At 40.3% G+C, this 25,659-nt stretch overlaps 1 protein-coding gene across 1 annotated transcript; it reads right to left on the reverse strand.

Moving 5' to 3' along the window:
* Positions 1–564: 564 nt before the first annotated feature.
* Positions 565–25,131, reverse strand: LOC129247943 (zinc finger protein 358). Its single transcript, XM_054887326.1, has 3 exons — positions 24,139–25,131; positions 1,338–1,782; positions 565–1,264 (listed from the first exon to the last, which is right to left on the reverse strand). Exons 1-3 carry the CDS (start codon positions 25,129–25,131, stop codon positions 654–656), a joined length of 2,049 nt encoding a protein of 682 aa, XP_054743301.1. The 3' UTR covers positions 565–653.
* Positions 25,132–25,659: the final 528 nt, after the last annotated feature.

Consider the following 25,659-nt stretch of genomic DNA (forward strand, 5'->3'; position numbering starts at 1 on the left):
CACCGCCATAAGCACCGTCGTAGAGTGCCATCATTATCCGAGAATTTTCGACTAAAAATAAAACGAATACCATCCAACAGCCGTCGAATTCACCTAACAGACGAGAGGATATCTCGAAAACAGAGTAACAGAAATGTTTCCCGAGCTGGATCTAACGCTTGTGTAGGTGCGTTGCAGTTGATGGGAAGTACTGTGAAGGCGAATTTTCTGAATATATTATATTCCGGGAATTTTTTATTCAAGGTGGTATTCTGCAACTAGACGGCAATTTGGCCACAACTTCCGAATGGCGGCGAATGGCAAGCAGAAGAAACAATTGGCGCTCTATGTTGAACTAAGCCAAAATTCACTACCCCAATAAAGAAGAAGAAAATTCAATTATTTAAGAGTGAGTTTTATCTTTCACATAATTTAATAACTTATAAGGTATCCAAGGACATAGCACTTTATATAAAATATATATTAATGATTTACAAATTATATGAAAGTACTTTGAGTTTCAAAAGTTTGTTTGTATAATTATTTTAGATTAAATCACAAATATACGCGTATATAAATCCTACCTAAAAATGTAATAAAAAAAAGTTAATAAAAGTAAATTCTCTTCTTCATTTCAAGCAAACCAACAAATTAATTAACTGCCCTCGCTGCAATTAAAATGGTCGTAGTGTACCCATTAACGGTTGTTGCGCAGGCGGAAATGGCAAAAGTGGCTGCTGTGCGGCAACGCTGTGGCTGCCGGATGTGGTACCGCTAGGCAGTGTGGCGACGCCTGCAGCTGACACTGCAGACAACATTCGCATACTAGCCGACAGGGCCGTTGACAAATTAGGAATGTGTGGCGATGCCGTTGTGTTGGCCACCGCCGCAGCAGCCGCCGCCGCCGCTGCCGCTGAAGACAAAGCAGCTGCAGCTGTTGTTGCACTACTTGTTCCAGTTCCAGTAACGATTGGCGGTATGCTGAGACGCGACACAATTGGTGTTAATGATGCCGCACTGGTGGAAGGCAATGCCATTGCGGCTGATGAGACTGTATTTGATGCGTTGCTTGTTGACGACGCAACCGGATAGGGTAATTGCAGTGGACGATATTGGCATTTCTTGGCATGCGTGCGCATGTTGCTGGACTGAGTGAAGGCCTGATTGCAGTTGAGATGTGGGCAAATGTATGGCTTGCAGCCAGTGTGGTAGTTCAAATGAGTCTTAAGGTGATGTTTCTTGGTGAATGCCTTCGGACAAATGGGACAGTTGAATGGTTTGATGCCTGCAAAGATACAAAGATATTTAGCAATTAATAAATGAAATGGGAACAAATCGTGCCCTCTTTGCCAACCCACCTGAGTGAAGTCTATGATGCAGCGTCATGTTGCTACGATCTGCGAAAGATTTACCGCACACGGAGCACTGGTAGGGCTTCTCGCCGCTGTGGGTGCGCATGTGCTGTTTGAGTAGCATTTTTCGCGAAAAGCGTTTGCCGCATTCGGCGCACTTGTGCGGCTTAACTCCCGTGTGTATGCGTACGTGCATATTGAATGCCACGCGCTGGTTGAACGATTTGGGACAGTAGGGGCATTCGTACTCCTTTTTGTTGCGATGGATCTTCATGTGACTGCTGAGATAACCCTTGTCGTTGAATGTTTTGCCGCATTCCGGACATTCAGCGGCGAATTCTTTGGTGCCGCGGTGCACGGAGAGATGATATTTGTAGTTGCGCAGCTGAGAGAAACCTTTGCCGCAGTCGGTACATTCGTAGCGTGGCGACTTGTGGGTCTTTTCGTGTGCCTGAAACAGAATTCGAGTTGTAAAATTATTGGGGAAATTATTGAAAAATTAAAAAAAAATTCTATCTTAACATAATACTAAGTTCTTGACTTGAAAAGGAATGAAAAATATCACGAAAAAGGAGGATAAGTATTTTTGATGGTATTGAAAGACCAAAACTGCTCAAGAATATCGGTATTTTCAAGTATAGGCAGTGAGGCTTGCCTGCCGATTGGAATTTAAGTGTGCTCTGCCCAATCCATAAAAAGGGTGATCCTGCAATCTGTGCTAATTACTGCGGGATTAGTCTTCTAAATATCGCCTATAAGGTTCTAGCGAGAGTATTGTGTGAAAGGCTGAAGCCCACCGTCAACCAACTGATTGGACCTTATCAGTGTCGCTTTAGACCTGGAAAGTCTACCATCGACCAAATATTCACAATATTGGAAAAGACCCATGAAAGGAGAATCGACACACACCATCTTTTCATTGACTTCAAAGCTGCATTCGACAGTACGAAGAGGAGTTATCTGTATGCCGCGATATCTGAATTCGGTATCCCCCCCAAAAAAAATACGGCTATGCAAGCGTGTGTTGACGTTGCTCAACACCAGCAGCGCCATCAGAATTGGGAAGGACCCCTCCGAGCCGTTTGATACCAAACGAGGTTTCAGACAGGGTGACTCACTGTCGAGTGACTTCTTTAACCTGATGTTGGAGAGCATCGTACGAGCCGCAGAACTTAATCGCTCAGGCACAATTTTCTATAAGAGCGTACAATTGTTGGCGTATACCTAGGATATTGACATCATCGGCCTTAACAACCGCGCTGTTAGTTCTGCTTTCTCCAAACTGGATAAAGAGGCAAAGCGAATGAGTCTGGTGGTGAACGAGGACAAAACGAAGTACGTCCTTTCATCAAACAAACAGTCGGCGCACTTGCGTATCGGCACCCACGTCACTGTTGACAGTTATAATTTTGAGGTTGTAAAGGGCTTCATATACTTAGGAACCAGCCTTAACACCGATAACAATTTCACCCATGAAATCCAATGTAGAATCTCTTTTGCCAACAAGTGCTATTTTGGACTAAGTAGGCAATTTAGTAGTAAAGTTCTCTCTCGACGAACAAAATTAACACTCTACAAGACTCTCATCATGCCCGTCCTAACGTATGGCGCAGAAGCGTGGACGATGACAACATCCGATGAAACGACGCTTGGAGTGTTTGAGAGAAAGATTCTGCGCAAGATTTTTGGACCTTTGCACGTTGGCAACGGCGAATATCGCAGGCGATTGAACGACGAGCGGTATGAGCTTTACGACGACATAGACATTATTAGAGGACTTTACTACTCAATTGCTTAGTCCAAAGTGATCGTAGTCGCTGGATCTGGCGTAGTTGGCTGGGTCATGTCCTCCAAATGGATACAAACGCTCCGGCTCTTGGCTTCACTTAGTGTGTTCAATTGGCGCCGGTTAGCACGAGAAAGAAACGACTGGTGCGCTTTGTTGAACTCGGCCAAAATCACGTAAGCGGTTATCGCGCCAATTAAGAAGAAGAAGTGCTGGGATTAGTGGATATGAGTCAGGAAATAATTTATTATATTTAAATGTGGAAAGATATGCTGTTAAATATTAAAATCTTTTCCCTTTTTGATTTGCAAAAAATCAGTATTAGTTTGCGAGATTATTTACAATTTTTGCTTGAAAAGTGACGCTTTCTTCGGCAGATCTTAGGTGTAATAAAAGTAAATATATCGCCATAAGAAGTCGCAATGTGGTTTGCCATCCTTAGGAGCATATTTTAAATATAATAATCATAAATTTTCAAAAATATTCCAAGAAAAAAAAATCCATTATTTTCTGGGCTGATGGCTGTATTAATCGATATCTCGTAAAGCATCGGTGAAACAAACTTTATGTTCGTTGGCAAGGTGGCATTTCAAACTAAAAAAGTTCTTTTGCTATTTTCTGTTTATTGCGTTCAGTCGTGAGCTACAGGGTGCTAACAATGGAAGTCAACAGAGAGACACTAAAGGTACATTTTACAGTTTTTTCTTTGATGACGACGAAAATGCAAGACATTTAAATGTTTGAGCGTCTAGTCTCGGGTCGTGTCTGTCTATAAGCAGTGCGCAGTAAATATAAAAGAACATGCATATGCACATATGTACGCATATACAGTATTGTGCAAAAGTTTCAAGTTTGCAAAAAACTAAAGTTGAATTCAAAAATAAAATGAATACCAAAATGCGGAAGTAAAAAGAGTAGAAAGAGGCAATGACGAAAGCAATTTGATTATAATATTGTGGAAAGAAGGCCAAAATATCGGCAAATTGGAAGAACAACAGGTAGAGCATGGGCATGAATTTGAACAGTAATTCCAGACTACAAAAATGCCAGAATTATAACTTCAAGGGCAGGCCAAGAGTAGGGCGTCTTTGTAAAATAGCAGAAAGGGAAAACGTAGTTTTAACGGGCTTGTGAAGAAAAATGCAAAGATAACAGCTTCAAAAGCGAAAGATGAAATGGGTTTTAAATATATTAGTGTTTCAACTGCAGAAATAGTCTTAAGAAAAGCTGATTATCCTTGAAAACTTGCTAGAGAGAAGCCAGTTATTTCTCTAATAAAAAGGCAAAAATGCATTGCTTTGGCAAATGAGCATTTACACAACACTCCAGAATTTTGGAAAAGGGCTATTTTTTCGGATGAAACCAAATATTGCATTTTTGGTATCAGAAGAAGAAAAATTGTGTGGAGAAAATATAGTACAGCGCTGAATAAAAAGATGTATTAGCAAAAAAAAAATATTATCAGTTCAACAATTGCATATATGGATATTTTAAAACGACTAACAGAGGCATATCCTGGGGTATGTGTGGCCACCTGGAGGCTTCAGACTATGCTCACGACATATGTCTGCTGTCGCATAAATATTCGCACATATCAGCAAAACTTCATGCGGTGAGCGAGGCCGCAGCACAAAGTGGACTAAAAATCAATATCGCGAAGACTAAAGTTATGCGCATCAACACCAGTGAATCGCACGCTCTTCAGATTGCCGGCACACCCCTGGAAGATGTAGATGAATTCTGCTACCTGGGGAGCATTATCTCCAAAACCGGCGGGTCAGCAGCTGACATACCTAACCGTATATCCAAGGGATGCGCTGCATTTGGCATGCTGGATAAGGTGTGGAGAGCGTCTCACATCTCCAGGCATACCAAAGTGATTTTCAATGCCAACGTGAAATTGTGTTGTATGGGTGTGAAACTTGGAACATATCGGCATGTATGTACTACAGTCGCTCCAAGCCTTTCTTAATCTTTGCCTACGCAAGATTATGCGCACATATTGGCCCCAGGTTATTAGTAACGCTGATCTCTGGATCGTGACCAAGCAAACACCCGTCCACATAGAAATTCAACGCCGTAAGTGGAAATGGATCGGTCACACGTTGAGAAACAAGAACAGCACTGGATTTGAACCCCCAAGGCAGCCGCAGACGTGGGAGACCAGCCAATACGTGGAGGCGTCAGGTCGACGCAGAGGCAAGAATGTTTGCCTTAGATACAATTAATTATAATTTGTTTATTGAGGCCCTATGCTCCATCTAGGAGCTTCGGGGGAAAAAATATATATATATTTTAAAACAAAATTTAAAGCAAATCGTTGAGATGCTGGGGTTATGACTTGAATACTGCTTTCAACAAGGCAATGACCCCAAGCATATAGCTCATATAGTAAAATTATGGCTTCTCAATAATCTCCCCACGCTTTTGTCAGTACCTCCAAAAACCATCGGATATATCGCACCCTAAATACAAAAGGGTCACAACTCAAAATGTTTCTTCTGCTCAAATATGAACGAAACGTTATCAATAAAACGGTCCGCGAATGACATATGGCAAAAATAAATTTTTTGTTTTTTTGATAGAACTGTTATAAGCTTACATGGCAAATTTCAGCGTGATATGTCACATAGTTTGTTTTCTGTGCTACTGTAAACAAGTCAAGCTCGAGTTTGGAAAATTTTGAGTTGTGACCCTTTTGTATTTAGGGTGCGATATGAACACTTATGGTGGCTTCTGGAATGAAATATAAGGAAACAACAAATTACATGCGAAGCGGGCCCACAGAAGGCGGTCACTTTCTATCATTTTGCCAATTCGTGCGTACAGTGGGCTTCGAATTTGGCACTAACGAATGATAGTCACACACAAAGCATTCAGCCACGGTGGCCGTCATTTTGATTATATTACTATTATAAATACCACAGTTACCTTAAAATTTTGCGCAAGACTGTATATATGTATCACGCTTCTTTCACCTGCCTTCTCTTCAATCATTTCAGCAACGCATCGCGAGTCAGTTGATCGCACCAGTAACAGCATTGCTTACTCTTTCGCAGCCCTCACTCGCAACAACCAACCAGAGCAGCGCCCTCGCTAGTTGCTTGGTGCTCTTTTACACAGCGGCGCCTAAATGTGTACGTGATGTCGCCAAACACAGCAAGGAAACCTGTTTTTCTCCATCTTCTCCATTTACACAACTCTCCATACTTTGTGTTAACTGTCTGTTTTATGCTTTACTACAGAAATACAAACATACAAACATATGTACGCACAGGCAACACTTCAAATTTATTTGCATACTGGATGTATGTAAGTATATGCATACAACTGCAACTAGTCCCGCCATACCAACTCGGGTTGACTCCACCTATGTTCAAATCTGCATATGTGTGTGTGTGTGCGTAAGTATAAAACTGGTTTTTTGTTTTAGCTCCACCCAATCGAAATCGTAGCTGTTGTTCATACCAACGTGTCCACATACGTATGTATGTATTTATGTGAGTAAGCAGTTAGACATAAGTATGTACATTCATATGCACACGCATACTAATTTTTGTGAATACATATCTAAATATTAATTGTGTAAGTCATAAGCTCGTTCGCGATGCTTGTAGGCAATTCATGCACGTGTGGTGAAAGACCTTAGCAGATATTTTCTGTTAAAAAATGAAAATGCTTCTCGAGATAATTTATGTTACATACAAATATATCATTATTGAACTTAGAGTTTAGAAGCATTTATTCCAGTTCTACTAATTTGCATTGCTGATATGTAAAATGATTTGCGTGCGGATAAAATTGATAGTCATAATACAGGGTCCGGCACTCGAAGTGTAACCAATTAAAAAGGCCATAAATTTAGTTTGGAAACTTACTTTTATTCTATTCAAAGTAAAAAATGTGTAAAAATAATACAAAATTAAGATTCAATTTACTTTTGCTCGATATGACCACCTTTTGCCTTGACTGTGGCCTCGAGAGGGTCCAGAAACGAGTCTCAAGCTGCCCGAATGTGACTTACAGGCATTTTAACCCACTCGCGGACAATGGCTTTTTTCAGCATCTTTGAGTTCAGACCGTGCTCTCCAAAATGATCCAAATAGAATAAACCATGGAATTCCCGTCTGGTGAATTTGAGAGCCATTGTGTGCGCGTTATGAAGTTCGAAACGTTGTTTTTTAGCCTCTCTTGGTTCACTCGAGCTTTGTAACACGGTGCCGAGTCCTGTTGAAACGTCCATGGTCTGCCACCGAAATGTTTGTCTTCCCGCGTCTTCAAAGCAACCTCCAGAATACTTTCCCGATAATACTTCGCATTTACCTTAACGCCACGTTCGATGAAAACGATTGTTTGTCTTCCCGCGTCTTCAAAGCAACCTCCAGAATACTTTCCCGATAATACTTCGCATTTACCTTAACGCCAGGTTGGATGAAAACGATTGGAGAGCGCCCATCTGCGGTTACAGCGGCCCAAACCATTACCTGTGGCGTGTGCTGCCTCCTGGTGGCCAATCGATGACTCAAATTCTCATATGAACGGTCCGGTCGGTCAAATAAACCCTACCGGTTTGGAAGTTTACAAATTGCTCAATTTGAAAAATTTTCCCGTCAAAAAACACAGTGTTCGGAAATTGTCCGCTTTCGGTCAAGCGAAGCAGCTCTTTTGTCCTCAAGTCTGACTTGTTGCTGCTTTGGTGTGAGATCTTGCGCCTTTTGGATCTTGTAAGGCTTGGTTGGTTGGTTTGTTGGTTGGTTAGAGTGGTGATTCATCCAGAATCGAACATTTTGTTGCCACACCCTCGTTACCAACTTGTTTAATAGTTATTTACAGCAAGACTATATCCAGTCTGTGCGGTTCAGGAACCTTATCAGGTTGTTGACGTCTAAGCCAGACAGTTGCTCGAGACTCTCGAACAGCGGTTCATCCAGGGTTAACATTCTGTTCTTCCATAGGGCAGGGCATTCACAGAGAAAGTGGAAGATTGTTTCCTTTTGCCCATTTTGGCGGCTTGTTCTCCGATAGACCAAAAGCCAGTTATGACTGTCGTTAGTCTACAGGCGTCTGGTCGTTTCATGTTTATCAATGACTACGATTGCTTGAGCTTGTAGATGGGATATAACGTTCTGCTGATTTTGCATTTCGTCTGGTCTCTCCATCTTCAATCTGCGATTCGAAGTTATTTTACGGAAAATGCATTCTTGACTGCACCTAATGGTGTGAATACCGGTACTGCAAGAACCTTATTTATGGCAGATCGACCTCTTGCCAGTTCATCGGCATTTTCGTTACCTTCTATGTTTCGGTGTCCCGGGACCCAAATTAAGGTTGCTTTATGGTTTTCACTCAAGATGGTGAGGCTATTCCTATATTACTTCACCACTTTAGGGGTTGTTGTAGCCGAGTCCACTGCCTGGATTGCAGCTTCGCTATCCGAAATAATAGAAATATTCCCCTTAAAAAAGAAATCCGTGATTAGTAGCTAAGTGATAAGCTTTCCCAATTGCCAGTACTTCCGCCTGAAAGACATTGCTGGTATTAGGAAGACGTACAGATCTTTCAATTTTAAGTCTATGAGAGTATATAACTGCTCCTACCCCACATTCGGTTTTACTGCCATGAGATCATTTTTCAGTATGTGGCGGGTGCTACGATCAGATATTTTCAGTTCTTGCGCCATTTCATTGGCACTTCGTCGGGGATTTCGCTCAAGTCACTTCTCACTTTTTCAACCCTTTCACGTGACGTTGCAAACGTTTGATGACCACCTCCATGACGTTTCGCGATGCTACTGGTACCTTTTAACGAGCAATGGTGCAATACAAAAACTTTATTTACTTTAAGGTGCTTGAACTCACGAACAATCGCTGGTTGTGATTTTCCCGTCAAATATCATGTAATGCAATCACACTATTACGTTTGAAATTCATTATTGCTTCTCTTTTTTCGCGTTTACTCTCGGCAAAATGCTTCCGCGCGTATGTAAACAATACTCTGGATTGTCATTTAGCCAACTAACAGACAGCATCAGCTGCGCGAGCGGTCTGTAGTTGGTTACACTTTGAGTGCCGGATCCTGTATATATTGATGGTGGAAGAGATTATTTTTTGCAGAAGTACGTGGTACTTGAGCATTCGTAAGAAATATTCTAAAACTAAATGTGCTCAAGTGTGCGAAATTAGTTTGTAATGAGATGTGTTCATTTATATTCATCAATCATAGTTTCTTTTTAACCTCCTTTCATAGCCATATACAAAGGCAGGAATTTCAGATGGTGAGTAATTAGTTTTCGCACAGAAACAATTAAGCAGAAATGGAGGTACGACTTTTTGCATATCCATCAATGGGTACTCTTTATTTATTTACTGAAGCCTATGAATTTCAATCCTTACACACTATGATGCAAAAGTAGTTTAGATTAAACTATTGATGTACTACATATAAGGTTGGCCAAAAAGTCTTGCGGTATTTCCGCAAGCTTGTCTTTGCAAGCGCGTAGTTCTAGTTGTATTCGTCGCATCGGTTCACGCTAGAGCTTTTTGGAAAGCTCTTTTCACGTGCTAACACGTGTTTGATTAATTGTTGTTTGCTTTTAGTCGCTCGTGAGTTATAGCGTCGCAAACATGGAGCAAAATAAAGAGAAAATACGGCATATTTTACAGTACTACTACGATAAAGGCAAAAATGCATCTCATGCTGCCAATAAAATTTGTGCAGTTTATGGACCCGATACAGTTTCCATTTCCACCGCACAACGATGGTTTCAACGTTTTCGTTCTGGTGCAGAGGTGATCGAAGATGCGCCACGGTCCGGAAGGCCTGTCGTCGAAAATTGCGATAAAATCGCTGAATTGATCGAAAGAGACCGGCATAGTAGCAGCCGTAGCATCGGCCAAGAGCTGGGCATGAGTCATCAAACCGTTATAAACCATTTGAAGAAGCTTGGATTCAAAAAGAAGCTCGATGTATGGGTGCCACACGACTTGACGCAAAAAACATTTTTGTCCGTATGGATGCATGCGAATCGCTTCCGAATCGCAACAAAATCGACCCGTTTTTGAAGCGGATGGTGACTGGCGATGAAAAGTGGATCACTTACGACAACGTGAAGCGCAAACGGTCGTGGTCGAAAAGCGGTGAAGCTGCCCAGACGGTGGCCAAGCCTGGATTGACGGCCAGGAAGGTTCTTCTGTGTGTTTGGTGGGATTGGCAGGGAATCATCCACTATGAGCTGCTCCCCTATGGCCAAACGCTCAATTCGGACCTGTACTGCCAACAACTGGACCACTTGAATGCAGCACTCATGCAGAAGAGGCCATCTTTGATCAACAAAGGCCGAATTGTCTTCCATCAGGACAACGCCAGGCCACACACATCTTTGGTGACGCGCCAGAAGCTCCGGGAGCTCGGATGAGAAATTCTTTTGCATCCACCGTATAGTCCGTATCTCGCACCAAGTGATTACCACCTATTTCTGTCCATGGCGAACGAGCTTGGTAGTCGGAAGTTGTCCACAAGAGAGTCCTGTGAAAATTGGCCCTCCGAGTTTTTTGACGATAGGGAAGCGAGCTTCTATAAGAGGGGCATTATGAAGTTGGCATCTCGTTGGGAACTCGTCATCGAACAAAACGGCGCATATTTGACTTAAATCGCATTATTATAACCAATTTTATGAACAATTGAAAATTCAATAAAAATACCGCAAGACTTTTTTGATAACCTTATATATTTAAATACATTATAGTTGGGTTAAAACCATTATATATAGAGGTCGAAAGATTCTAAAAAGCCACTCTTGAAATCGAAAAAGCAAGAACAACCTCATTATTAATGGAATTTAATTCACGAGTAAGGTGAGCGTCACTGGCATACTTAGTTTTTCAGTTTTTCCCATAAAAGCGGCAGAAGTTCTTAAGAGATCGCTGAAGCATTAAATCGAATCTCTTTCAGCAACTAAGGACAATCAATGACTCCAGTAACGATATTATAAGTGAAAGACAGACACAGAATAGGCTAACGAATTTCTAAGGACTTTATACTTACATATAAGCATGAGACGAGCGGAATATGATAGCATGGGATCAATAAAGTACAGATACCGAGAGGCATATTTGAGAAAAAAATTTCGCGCACGTTCGATTCTATTGATAGCTTACCAACCACATGAGATCCAAATAAAGGCATCATATTCTAAACGAGACCTAAAAAATGATGTAGTAGTAATAGAATAGAATAGTAACTTGTTGGTATTGGGATCAGATAACTTAGTGGATTTAGAAAGATTTTGAAGTATTGTACTATAATTTATATGGTTAGTAAAAGAAATTTGGTGGCCGCCGTAGCCGAATGGGTTGGTGCGTGATTACCATTCGGAATTCACAGAGAGGTCGTTGGTTCGAATCTCGGTGAAAGTAAAATGAATAAAAACATTTTTCTAATAGCGGTCGCCCCTCGGCAGGCAATGGCAAACCTCCGAGTATATTTCTGCCATGAAAAAGCTCCTCATAAAAATATCTGCCGTTTGGAGTCGGCTTGAAACTGTAGGTCCCTCCATTTGTGGAAAAACATCAAGACGCACACCACAAATAGGAGGAGGAGCTCGGCCAAACACCTAACAGAAGTGTACGCGCCAATTATGTTTTTTTTTTTAAAGAAAATTTGTTATCAAAGACAACGCCAAGCTTCTTAATCTCACTAACGCACTGTAGGACAAAAGTCCAGATATGGTATTTTGTACGCAAAATTTTAGATATTTTCGAGTATTTTTTTTTTTATTTAAAAAAAAAATTGACTTAAAGAGTAAATCTTTTAAGCTAATTGTAACATGAAGCTATAGCGTCGAGGCGTTACGCTTAAACTGTGTATATGGAGTACTTTTGTATTGTGCCTTAAATTCTATGGTATAGGTTGGTTATTTTAAGGAATTTGGTTATTAAAGATATTGAATCGGAGGTTGGGGAAGATAAATGCGTCATTGGATTTGAGTTGCTGAAGATTTGCCTTCTGCGGGCGGTGTATAGTGGGCAATGAAGGAGAATATGGGGAATGGTACATCTTACGTCTGGGTTGCACGTGCACGTAGTTGGATTCGTGTTGGCCATGAAATGTCCATGTGTAGTCTTTGTATGCCCTAGACGAAGACGCCCGAACTTTATGACGTCTACTCGGGTCACCCTATTTTTATTATTTTTTATAAAGTCCGCTATGTGGGTTTTTGTATGGTTTACCTGTTGGTACCAGTCATTAGTTGAGTTCCATGTATGGTGATGTTTGCTATCGAAATGTTTTTTATATGTTTTTTAATGTCGGTTAAGTTGAAGTTATCTGTCATCAGTGTTGGTATTTGATGTGCTTGTTTGACGGTGTAGTCAGCGAATTCATTTCCGGTTATGTTGGCGTGTTCCGGCACCCAAATTAGTTTGATTTTAGAGTAATTCGCTATCATAATGTTTCGAATGGTGGTTGGATAGTGATCGTAGTTGTATATGTTTGCTATTGAGTTGATGGCCGAGAGGGAATCAGAATTTTCGAGTAAGTTATTGGAAAGCACCACAAGTAAAGCCTATCAAATAGCATAAAGCAAAACATCAAAGGAGGCAGAAATACCATCACTTGCTCCCACACAACGTCTATCGCACAAATAAGATTTTATCCATCGCAGAAAAGCAAAAATGAAAGGCAAAACAAGCAACATTTTTAATGAAGACTCTATGAAAGATTTTAGCGAAAAAGGGGGCAAGCACTCCCTTCATAGGTCCTGAACCTTTCTACGGGGTAAACAACAGCTTCAAGAGTGTCTTTCTACGTGAGCAGGAACAACGAGGCCTAATCGATTACTGGAGAGCCCGATCGGGCATGCGGCAATCGAAAAGACTCATAGATCCGGAACGGATAAAGGCAGAAGCAATCCTTAGCCTAAGCAGAAAGGACAAAAAACTTTACACTGAACTATTAACAGGACACTGTAAACTTAATTATCACATGAAAAAGATAGGTGTGATAGAAAACGATTCTTGTACACTCTGCGAAGAGGCACAAGAAACAGCAGAACACGTTCTATGCGACTGGCCAGCAGTGACACGACGCCGATTAAATTACCGGGGAAATGGGGCTATAAATCCAAACCTCCTGGTAGAAATTAAGCATACAGCAGTTTTAGGATTTATTAATGGCCTAAAACTGTTCGAGTAGGCTACCTGGCTGCACAATAGATCTATTCCGGTCGCAGTGCACAAATAGCCAATAAATAATAATAATAATAAATGCAAGATTTTATTAAAGGCTTTCCGGATGGTAGTGTAAATACAGTGTAGCTGCAACCAGCCGAGAAAGAATCGATGTAGTATTAACTAAAAATATACTGTTTAGTTACTGCAGATCTGTTGGCAACAAACCCAGACCGATTTCGGCATATTAAAAACGAGGTGTGTTCAAAAAGTATCGCGAATTTTGAATTTTCGCAGGTTACGTATATTTGAAATTCGATTTTTTTGTGGCCGACGAGTTCGGCCATTTTGAATGTTCAGTTAATTGTTGACAGCTGCTTTGCTTACACGTGTTTCGGCTCGTCTTCGATTTTTACCTATTCAAAAAGATAGATCAAAGAACCTGTATCAAATTTTGTGGGAAAAACGAAATTAAGTTCGCGGATGCATTCCGAATGTTGACTGTGTCATACGGAGAAGCTACTTTGGACCAAAGCAACGTTTATCGGTGGTACAAAATGTTCTCAGAAGGCCGAGAAGATGTGAATGACGAAAAGCGTGTCGGACGCCCGAGCACTTCAACAATAGACGAAAAAATTGATGAAGTGAAGAAAATGATTTCAATGATTTGGGCATGAGACAGGTCGTCGCAAAATTCGTACCAAAACTGCTCAATTTCGACCAAAAGCAGCATCGCATGAACATTGCTAATGAGATGTTGGACTCTGTCTGCGACGACCCAAATTTCCTCCAGAGGGTCATAACTGGTGACGAATCATGGGTTTATGGTCATGATGTTCAAACCAAAGCTCAATCATCTCAATGGAAGCTGCCGCATGAACCAAGACCGAAAAAAGCGCGCCAAGTTCGGCCGAATGTAAAATTATATACGTTAGGTTACGCATAGTTACTTCCAAGGGTACGAGGCCTCACTTGAACTGGAAATAAAACTCATTCAACAATGGATGAATGAATTTTTTGTGACACCATTGCAAGGGGAAGATTGAAGCAAGAAGAGGAATAGGTAAGCGCGGTCGCTAGTTTTCGAAATCTCAAGAGCAATTTTGCAAACACGTTGCCATAAAACTAATTAAAATTGATGTTCAACTACGTATTAAATGCAGGAAGTATAATTGCTATTATTAGTTTTGATCTAAACCTGTTTATCTTTCATTTCAATAACATGCGGCTAAGCAAATTTCGCAGCCAATTGGGCAATACTTCATATACGCAGACATATTTTGCTTATAATTATGTGCAATGTGGCGATTTATAGCCTCCTACGTCAATCATATTTGACACGTGTGAACTAGACAGCTGTAGTATACAAACAGACAAGCACAGTAACGCGTAAGAGTCAAAATAGAGATTTCCATTACTCAAAGAAAAAAATAATAAGAAATAAAATGGTTTTCTTATTCACTCACTAAAAAAGTTATTCAATAACAAAATTGCATGATTAATTTTGGAATCCACTTCCTCACATCTTGTCATAGTCTGGTGGAACTCACTAGAGAAGACGACATTGGTGAAGAAGCTGCAGAGAGAGAACGACTCCTACTCTGGCGCTCAACGCAATTTTAAATGTGGTACCCGTAGACATCGCAGGTAGAATTCCCGCTACACGTATCGCAGTCAGACTGAGGAGCTCTGGCTATAAGCTCAACCTCACTTATGAGCACTCAAGCATCCTTAGAAACTTCGAGTTCATCCCCTGTGAACGGATCAGTGTATACCCTCGCTTAGTCCAGCCGGAACCTTCTCCACTCATATTCCATCAAGGGAAGAGTGGACGGGGGGCTACACTTGGAGACAGGGCCTGGTGAACTTGTTCACGGATGGTTCGAAGTTGGAAGGAAAGGTTGGTGGAGCAGTCTTTTGTGAGGAGCTGCCCATCAGACTCAAATTCAGGTTACCAGATCCCTGTAGTGCGTTCCATGCAGAAGTAGCCGCAATCAAGGAGGCAGCTGATTGGCTGCTCACATGCGTACTAACAGCCAGGAAAGTAAATATTTACTCCGACAGCCAAGCGGCAATAAGGGCCCTCAGGTCAGTGACGGTGCATTCGAAACTGGTCAAGGAATGCTTGACCTCACTTTCGACTGCGTGCGAATTCTTTGACATAAGCCTCATCTGGGTTCATGGTCACAGCGACATTGCGGGAAACTGTGAGGCGGATGAGCTGGCCAGACAAGGGACATGTGAGGTGATTTCCCCACGAAGGGAGAGAACTGGGATCCCCCTGACTACCTGCGGTCTGCTCTTGGAAAGATGGGCATCTCGCGTTGGGAAAGTACACAAACTTGTAAGGCCGCGAAATACTTCTGGCCACATGTGGACGGAGGGCGCTCGGGCGAGCTTCCGAGTTTGACAAAATATCAGCTATCGAATCTCAGGGGTTTTCTCACAGGTCACTATGCGCGAGGAATGCATGCTGTGAGATTTTGAATCACCTCGAGTCCTTTTTGCGCTGGATGTATGGAGGATGAGGTGGAATCATCTCAGCACCTTCTCCTTAGCTGCCCTGCTCAGGCGGGGCTAAGATCCAGGCATCTTGGCTCTTTTACTTCTTTGCTACGCCTGCTGATATAGCTGGCGTTGACATTAAAAATCTGATGAATTTCATCAGCAGCACAAAGCGATTGACGCAAACGCAGCAAAGTCATCGTTCGTAATCCACCACCTCTCCCTGTATCCCATCGGTCTTTCTCTTTCACCTCACCTCCTTCATAATGGTATCACAAAGGACGAATCCATTTTTCTTCGTCCAAGTGTGCTCATTCCCTGGGCAACGATACCAACCAGGTAAGGTTACCTCCTCACATCTTATAACCCTTGCGGCTTCAAAGCAGAGTGGACAAAATGACTTATTAAGCGGAAGAAAACTAATTTCTCCTAAAGCAAGTTTTTGTTTTTAAATGATAATTAATAAAGGAATCATTTCAATATTTTTTTTTTTGTTTTTTTCAAACTTAATTTTTTAAATTTTAACACGTTTCGTCTCGCGTAATTCGTACTTGGGTTACGGACATGCCTCCGTGGAACCCACTTAACCCATATATGGGTTACGCTTATAAGATTTTCAGTTGTATTTTGAAAACAAATTTAACGGAAAAAGTTCTCAAGTATTATAAAATAATATACAACATAAAAATATAGAGTTTTTTTATTAGTTTTACATTATTGGTATTCTCGCACATCCCTCTGCTAACAGTAACACTTGGGCCGGCAGGAAACTCAACGCGATCATAGAATAACTTTCTCTTAATCGCTTAATTTACAAAGAAAGAGATAAAAAGTTGTGTGCTCGCCAGACACTTCAAAAATACATTCAAAAACCAAAAGGACACTCAAAATTATAATCTGCCTGCTACATCTGACATAGCTAACAAACCAATCAAGAGGGTAACTCCAGACGAAATTCGAAGCAAAATCAAGACCATAAACAACAAAAAATCTCCAGAATATGACAAAATCAATGGACAAATATTAAAAGAACTACATGACGATGGAATAATATACTTAAGAAACATCTTTACCTCATCCATTAGGCTAAAGTATTTCCCCCTTCCATGGAAAGTTTCAGAAATAATAGCATTGCCGAAACCAAATAAAGACGCCAGTGAACCATCATCATATAGACCTATAAGCCTTTTAATTATTTATTTTAATTATTTCAAAACTGTTTGAAAACTTGATCCATGATCGTCTTGACCCCATCATACAAGCGAAGAACATAACTCCCTCCCACCAGTTTGGATTCCGACATAAGCACTCGACTATTCAACGAGAGCAACGAGTAACTAACAAAATCATTAATGAAATTGACAAGAAAAACCACTGTATCGCAACTTATCTCGACGTAGCGAAGGCTTTTGACAGCGTATGGCACCCAGGACTACTATATAAGTTCAAACAAATATTCCCACTTGACCACTATCTATTACTGCCAAGTTACCTAAGCGACCGGTATTTCTATGTTAAACATCAGGACGAATGGTCGGAGGTATTAAAAATGGATACCGGAGTACCACAAGGCAGCGTACTGGGACCATAGTTGTACATAATATACACATATGTCTGATAGGAATATAAATGTCGCTTCATCGAAGCTGCAAAATCTAATTGACACAATGTTGACTTGGTTGGCAAAATGGGGAATCCAAGTAAACACAAACAAAACGGTCCAAGTAATATATACCAACCGCAAACATGACCATCCTACGATAACCATTAATAACACAGTCATCACTCAAAACACAAAAGCTAAATACTTGGGCTTGATCATTGACGCAAAACTGACATGGAAGGACCACATAATCCAAAAAAGGAACGAAGTGCAAAACAGATTCAGACAATTGTCTTGGCTACTCAATAAGTACTCAAAATTGTCAGTATACAACAAACTGCTAATATATAAGACAATGATAATACCCATGTGGAGGTACGGCATAGAACTATGGGGGACAGCATGCAAATCAAATATACAAATAATTCAACGACTTCAATCAAAAATTTTAAGGACTATCGTAAATGCACCCTGGTATATAACAAATGAAGACTTACACCGCGACCTAAAGATTGATCCCATAAAAGACGTAATTCAGAAATACAGCACGAAACACACACAAAAATTACTAACACATTCGAACAAAGAGGTACAAGAAATACCACACATGGAGCTAACGCAGAAATTAAGACTAAAGCGAATAACACCAACAGCATTAGCAGATACTATTTTGATAAACTTAAACTAAGCATATTACTGTTGCTAATATATTAAATGTAAGCTATGTAACTATTAATTGAATCATGTTATTTAAAAGAAGCTTATTTCAAGTAACAATTAATCTCCCACCTAAGCTATAAAAATTTCTAAGTGTCCATCGACAGATGTAATAAAAAAAAAAAAACAAAACAAATACTAACTCACGCAATGCCACTTTTCGATCATTCAAAACGATGTTGTGGAATTTTTTGATGTTTTCTGGTGTTACCGCCTCATTTGGACGTCCACTTGCGCATCATCGGTGTCTCTACGACCACGTTTGAAGTCAGCAAACCATCGTTTTATTGTTGTTTCTAATAGAGCGGAGTCCTCATAACATTTTTCAAACCATTGCTGCGCTTGAATTGTATTTTCTCGAACCGATAGACGGTGTAAAATTAGAATACGAAATTCTTTTTGATCCATTCTTTGAAAATAGCAAAAGTAGCGTCACTCTTAGCACAATGACTCACGAACTAACGAATCGAATATCATGAAATTTTAACAACTGTCTTTTAAAGGTTAGTACTAACTGAAAAAGAGGTGAATGCAATAAAACGGTGCCATCTGTGTGTTAGGCCCGGGACTTTTCAGCCATTGTGGCCGTTGTGTTACCTTTCAGGAGAACTGAAAAACTAATGTGCAAGGCTAACTCCTTCACGACTTGTTTTGTTGGTTCCGTTGTCCCGCAAGGTTCTGTTTTGGTCCCGCTTTATTTACTATTTTTGGGAATGATATATTCTCTGTATGTCAGTTTGTCAATGTCCATGCTTATGCTGATGATATTCAATTGTATTTGTCCAGTAGAATTGGTCTAGTTGAGGTCTAGTTGAGGATTTTTTTTTTTACAATTAATAATGGCCTCTCTGCAATTTCACAATCAGCCCATTAGAAGCCGTTTACATATGTATGTAGAAGATATTCCAAAATTGTTTGTCGGTATGTGTGCCCTGATGCTCACTAATAAGATTAAAAATTCTGGATTTGTTATTAATTCTGTGTTAAGCTGTTCTGACCATATAAATAAAGCTGTAAGTAGGAGTAGGTGTCTAATATTTTACGTACGAGTAGATTCAGAATTTCAGCGTGGTTTACACCAGCAGAGACTAGAAGAAAGTTAGGTAGTCAATGCATTATACAGGGTGGCTGATGAAAGCCGCTACCAAAAAAAAATTGAATAACTTTTTTTCTTTTTAAGTTATCTGTTCCATTTTTGTTTTAATTTGCAGATTGATCTTTAAAATTTATTAAAATGGATAACTGGGACACGCAAACAAGAATTTGGATAGTCCGCCGCTATCACGCACTGGAGTCCGTAGTTTTGGTACAGAGAGAGTACAGGCGGATGTTTGGCGGCGATCCCCCGAGCAGATGGACCATAATGAGACTGGTGAATAATTTTGCTGAGCAAGGAACAGTCGCAAGAAGGCCTTATCATCGAAACCCACCAGTTCGGACGGAGGAAACGATCGCTGCTGTAGCTACAGCTGTACAAAGCAATCCAAGGGTTTCAACAAGAAGCTTATCTGCTCAACTTGGTGTCAGCCGACAGTCTTTGCAAACAATAATGCACAAAGATTTAGACTTATTTCCCTACAAAATTCAAATGGTTAACAAACTGAATGTAGCAGACTTGCCGATTTGCTTGGAATTTTGCCAGAAGATCCTGCAAATGGTGGAAGAAGACCAAAACATGTTAAATTGCCTTTTCATGTCTGATGAGGCCCATTTCGATTTAAACGGCAATGTGAACAAACAAAATTGTCGAATATGGAGTACTTCTAACCCACGGAATTCGCGTGACATTGTGGTGTGCGGTTTCTTCACGCTGTATTGTCGGGCCTTATTTTTTTGAAGAAAATGGTCACACCGTTACGGTTACTGGAGACCGTTATTTGAAAATGCTGAACGAATTTTTCTATCCAGAACTACGCCGAAAGAGAATTCCTTTCAACTCTGTGTGGTTTCAACAAGATGGGGCAACGTCTCACATAGCCCAGACTGTTATGACAGAGTTGCGACGAAAATTTCCCAATAAACTGATTTCAAGAAACTCCGAATTTCGTTGGCCCCCCAGGTCGCCTGACCTTACTGCACCTGACTTTTTCTTGTGGGGTTTATGTAAACAAGAAGTTTATAAAACAAAGCCAACAAATTTGGATGAACTAAAACAATCCATTCGGGCAACAATTGCGGCTATTCCTGTCGTAACTCTCAAAGCAGCAATGAACAACTTTTTACTAAGATGCCGCACTTGTGTCAACGAGCATGCCCCCCAATTATTTCAATTATTCAATTCAATTCAATTATTTTTAAAACTAGTTAAGCTACATTTAATAAAATTTAATGACCTTCAACTTGAAAAATAAATGAATTCCATACACTAAAAAAAAGTTATTTGAGTTTCTTAATGTAGCAAAATTCATCAGCCACCCTGTATTACACCTCACATACTCTGAGCTCATATATAGCTCGTTATATCTATGGTCCCTGAGCGTGACCATTTCTTTGTGGAAAAACTAAATTCTAAGATGCAATTAGTATAATTAGTGCGAAACTCCCAATTGCCTTTATGAGAAATTAAGATTAACGAGATCTAATAGGCATAAAAGTCTAATTCTTCCCAAATATTCCAACTTCTCCTCATCATGGCTGTTTTTCATTAATGCTATTAGGCTCTGGAAATAAATTCTTGAATCTGTCATGGCTGCCATAGGAGTAACTAAAGGGTTTTCCAATAACAGGTGTTATTTTGAATAGCCCGCTATTTCGGTAGATGTCTCTTTTGACGCTATCATTTTTTGATATTTGACAAGTAGAAACTACGCCATTAATAAAAATGGAACGATACACGCTTAAATAACGCATTGACATTATTAAAATTCACTATAAAAATGGTGAAAATGTGGAAGAGACGGTTCGTAAAACTCGATTATTTTTGAGTCATCGTGAAGCATCTTGTCGGACTCCAATACAGAAATTGGTGAAAAAATACGAGCTTTTGGGACAAGTTAGTGATGTGAAGAATAAAGCCCGTGCAAGTCGCTCAAGAACAGCCGAAAATATTGCTGTTGTAGTTGTTGTTGAAGTGTTGAAGAAACCCCAGGTTTGTCCATTCCTCGTCGTTCTTTGGAATTAGGCATTTCACAAACGTCATTACACCATATTTTGGATAAAGATTTGAGTCTTAAGGCTTATAAAATCCAGTTAACACAAGACCTCCAGCCGGTCGATCATCAACAACGTCGGGTCTTTGCTGATTGGGTCGTTGAAATGCATGAAAATGATCCGGAATTCCATCGAAAAATCATCTTGAGTGATGAGGCCCATTTCCACCTCGGTGGCTTCGTCAGCAAGCAAAATTGTCGGATCTGGGGCTTAGAAAATCCAAGAGTTATTGTTGAAAAGTCTCTCTATCCTCAACCTGTAACTGTTTGGTGCGGTTTATGGTCCGGCGGAATCATTGGATCTCAATTTTTGCGAAAATGAATGGAGCAACAGTTACGGTGAATGGATTGCGCTATCGAGAGATGATTAACGATTTTTTATGGCCGGAATTGGATGGTATTAATCTGGACAACGTTTATTTCCTACAAGACGGCGCTACGTGCCACACATGCAACGAAACCATTGATCTTTTACGTGAATAACACCTCTTATTGGAAAACCCTTTACAACGTGGTAATATACTATTCTTTTAAATCTGTTCAGTGAATGTGGTTGTGATGAAACTGTCACCATTTTTCTGGCTCTTTAATTTCTACTATTAATCTTAATCTTATATGTTTCTCACTGTTCTGATTATTCCTTTATTTTTCTCTAATCTTATTTTAATTTCAGTTACATTATATTTCAGTTACAATTAAATTTAAATAATAACATTTTCTAAATTGCTTTTAGTTTGCATTGTATAAAAATAATTGATTTCGAAATCTGTAACTTCCAGCAACGGCTTATTAAAAAAGACTTAAAAGTCTTACCGATACAGTCCAATTTCTTAAATAAATACTTAAAAATAAATATTTTATGTCCAGAGCAGACTTTTGAATTCAGAGTTTTCTGCCGATATGCTATGCTCATAAATGAGTAATACTACAGCCCTTGTAAAGGTGGCGCAGAATTAAACGACCCATCGGAAAGTTTAGAATTTTTGCAAATGGCATCGTATGTCAGTCACATTTGACACTTGTGAACTAAACAGCTGCAGACCCTTTCAAAATTTGAATGAAATTTTAAAGTGCCATATAAAGCGTTTTCCAATAAGAGGTGCCATTTTGATATTCAAAGAAAAATGCCATAAAAAATCCTAAATCATCTCTCCTGTTTGACACCGAACACCTGTTATTGGAAAACCCCTTAGATGACACCTCTATATCTTTAAAGCTTGAACGAAAAAACCATTTTCTTAGTTTGCTCTCTCTGTAATTATGGTTCTTGAACCCCTGAGTAGGCAGCACAGATCTCACTTTTAATATCGACACCCCAATTTGTTGTATTCTAGCCCAGTATCATTTCTGGCTTTCTGTTTCTTCAGATCTTTCTTTCAACGATCGCGGTGCATAGCCAAAGATAAGAACATAATTTTGTTCTTTTTTGGGATATACAGGGTGGGCAATTTTGTATTTGAATAACTTTTTTCTATATAAAAAAATGGTTTTGAGTGATGCAAATTTTTATTTTGGCCATTTCGCACTCCACTGCTTGTCGGTTTATCTACTGCAGTTCAAAAGTGTCAAATATGTTTGACGTGCACCGCCATTTGCAAAAATTATAAAATTTCCCATAGGCTGATTAATTTTGCGCCACCTTGTAAGTATGACTTTTACTACTTTATCACTGTTTTGAAACCTGAAAAATGAACTATGGATTTCTTGGTCTTTGGTTGGTTTATGAATAGGGGGAATTTTCATCATCAGAATCAGTTTTATTCTTTTTCCAAGTGTCGAGTCCGTGTTATAGAACCCTTTCCTTTTCGGCCGCCGTAGCCGAATGGGTTGGTGCGTGACTACCATTCAGAATGCGGAGTGCGTAGGTTCGAATCTCCGTGAAACACTAAAATGAAGAAAAAGTTTTTCTAATAGCGGTCGATCCCCGGCACGCAATGGCAAACCTCCGAGTGTATTTCTGCCATGAAAAAGCTCCTCATAGAGAACAAAAATATCTTCGAAGGCGGCTGACAACTGTAGGTCCCTCAATTTGTGGAACAACATCAAGACGCACGCCACAAATATTATGAGGAGCTCGGCCAAACACCCAAAATATATATATAATATAAAAGTCAATACATAAATACGTAGTAATTTATGGCAATTTAGTATCACCGTTTTGATCTCTTCTCCGATTTCGAACACTAGGCGGGGTTAGATTCAAATGAATGGACCAGCAGTGTCTCTACAGACACCTTGTGGATCCATACTATAGATAGTGTTATTTCGATACGTGTAAATATGAGTAAACTCTCGATACTTTGTTCTATTACTAAGCACTCTGTGTACAAGCGTCCTTTATTCAAGTACTCAGGTGGGTACCGAGTGCGCGGTTAGAGTATTTATTTGCGCTTCTTTCACGAATTTTTATTTATTTTGAAATTAAATGAATCATTATGTAGTGGTTCGACAATACTTGCGCCTCGGAGCTGGAAAGGATTTGGACAAGTAGAGTTCCATAGAACTATTGGACCCAAGATTCCAATGCATTCACTTCAGGAACTCCGTTGCTTATTCAAAAGCAGCTCAAACGATTAAACCACTGAGGTCTGGTGCTTAGACAAAAAAAATACTCATAAAGCTACATCAACTTTGGCCTTAAAGTGTAACCTGCCAGATGAATAGGAAGACACTAAACGCACATTTTCAAGTCTTTATGATATAGCAAAGAGGTGTCTCTGTATGAGTTTTAGAAAGAGTTCGATACCGATAAACGAGTACTTCTGTCTGATGCTTTTCTGCACAATTTTAGCGGGCATGTCGTTATGGGAACAACATTAGTTTTAAATTAGATATTTCATTCACTCATTCATTATTAAATTCACTTATCTTAAACTCTCACCTGCAATGTTTGTGAGCAGCCGAACACCTTATCGCAAATACAACATTTATAGCTTATTTCCTCGGCATTCAAAGTCGGCACCGACGCAGGGCTGCTTGCACACAATTTAGTTGTTGTCGCTGTTAACTTGCAATTTGCCGCCGTGTTCAAAGCGATCGTAGAGGACTTGAGTAGTAGTAGGTCGGTGGAGGATTTCGTCTTCAGAAAATTTGCGCTAAACGAGGAATGGCAAGTGGACGCAGTTGAAGACGTGGGCGAAGAAGGTACCGACGGCATGCCTCCTGACTTGTAGGCGGGGTAATGTTTATAATAATCTAAGCAATCTGTACAACTCGCGCGTGAATAGACATTTTTAGGCGGTGAAGACGTTATGGGCGCACTGGAAGGGTTCGGCAAACTTAAAAATCGAGAGCTGCCGGGCTGAGCGGTAGTTGAGGGACTCGCATGCACTGAGTTGATGACGTACGGTGCGAAGTAGCGTTTTTGGTAAGGTGTTGGTGTAGGCGCATTGAAGTTAGGCACCGCGTAGGTAGGAAACATATGAGGAAAAAATTGCGCATAAAATTTAGTGGCATTTGCGGCTGCAGCGACGGCTAAGAAGTCTGAGTGGAGACTATGGTAGGTGGGTGTGGGATAAGCGGGTTGGCGTGGCATGTTGACTGTTGGCAACTGTTCTACGATAGGCGAGGATTTTGAGAGGTCCAGAATATCGGTGGTCGAGGAAGTTGATAGGCAGGGTGCGGGAGTATTAGACTTGGCGCTGATCGTCGCAGTTTTGGCAGAGTCCTTGTAATTTTTCGAAGCACTTTTCAACTGAGCATCATCGCCCAGTATACGACTGATACTAAAGTCGGTGACGTGAGCGGTATGCTGCGTTTGTTCATCACCCGATTCTGAACTATTGCTGCTGGTCACCGATTTCGCGGGGCACACTTCATAGTTTTGTATGCGTTGCAACATCGTATGCTTGAAGCCCATTTTAATATCGTTCATTACCACACAAAATGAGTATTTGACTCTTTTTTTTACCTTTCCGAGCCAATGCGCGCACTACTTAAATATTTGTTTATGCTTTAGTTTAATGGCTGTTTTATTGATTTATTTATTTATTTTGAAATTAAACTTTTTTATCTTTACGACAAATTCACAAATCACTTGAGTGCTAGCAAATGCGTGTTTTTATCCGCATCCAACTGTCACGCTGCATGTCAAAATACGTTATGTTGCATTGCCGTTAACCGATGTCTGACATCAACTCACAAAAACTCCAAAAAAAATAAAATTAAAACGTTTCGGCCCTGTTGAGCCAATGAGCAATTGAACGCGTTTACAGGTCAACAAAACCTCTCAGCGCAGCACTTGCTGTTGTCACTTGTTGACTATGAGGACTGACGATCAACAAGCGTCGCAGCCACGATCTTGACTGTGGCTCATAAGGAAAAACGAAGCACAAGAAAGAATGACAATAAAAGGAGCAGCAACGGCAACAGCAACAACGTTAATGCCTATAAAATGCGTCAA

The sequence above is a fragment of the Anastrepha obliqua genome, chromosome 5 (assembly GCF_027943255.1).
Source record: "Anastrepha obliqua isolate idAnaObli1 chromosome 5, idAnaObli1_1.0, whole genome shotgun sequence".
NCBI classification, from domain to species: Eukaryota; Metazoa; Arthropoda; class Insecta; order Diptera; family Tephritidae; genus Anastrepha; species Anastrepha obliqua.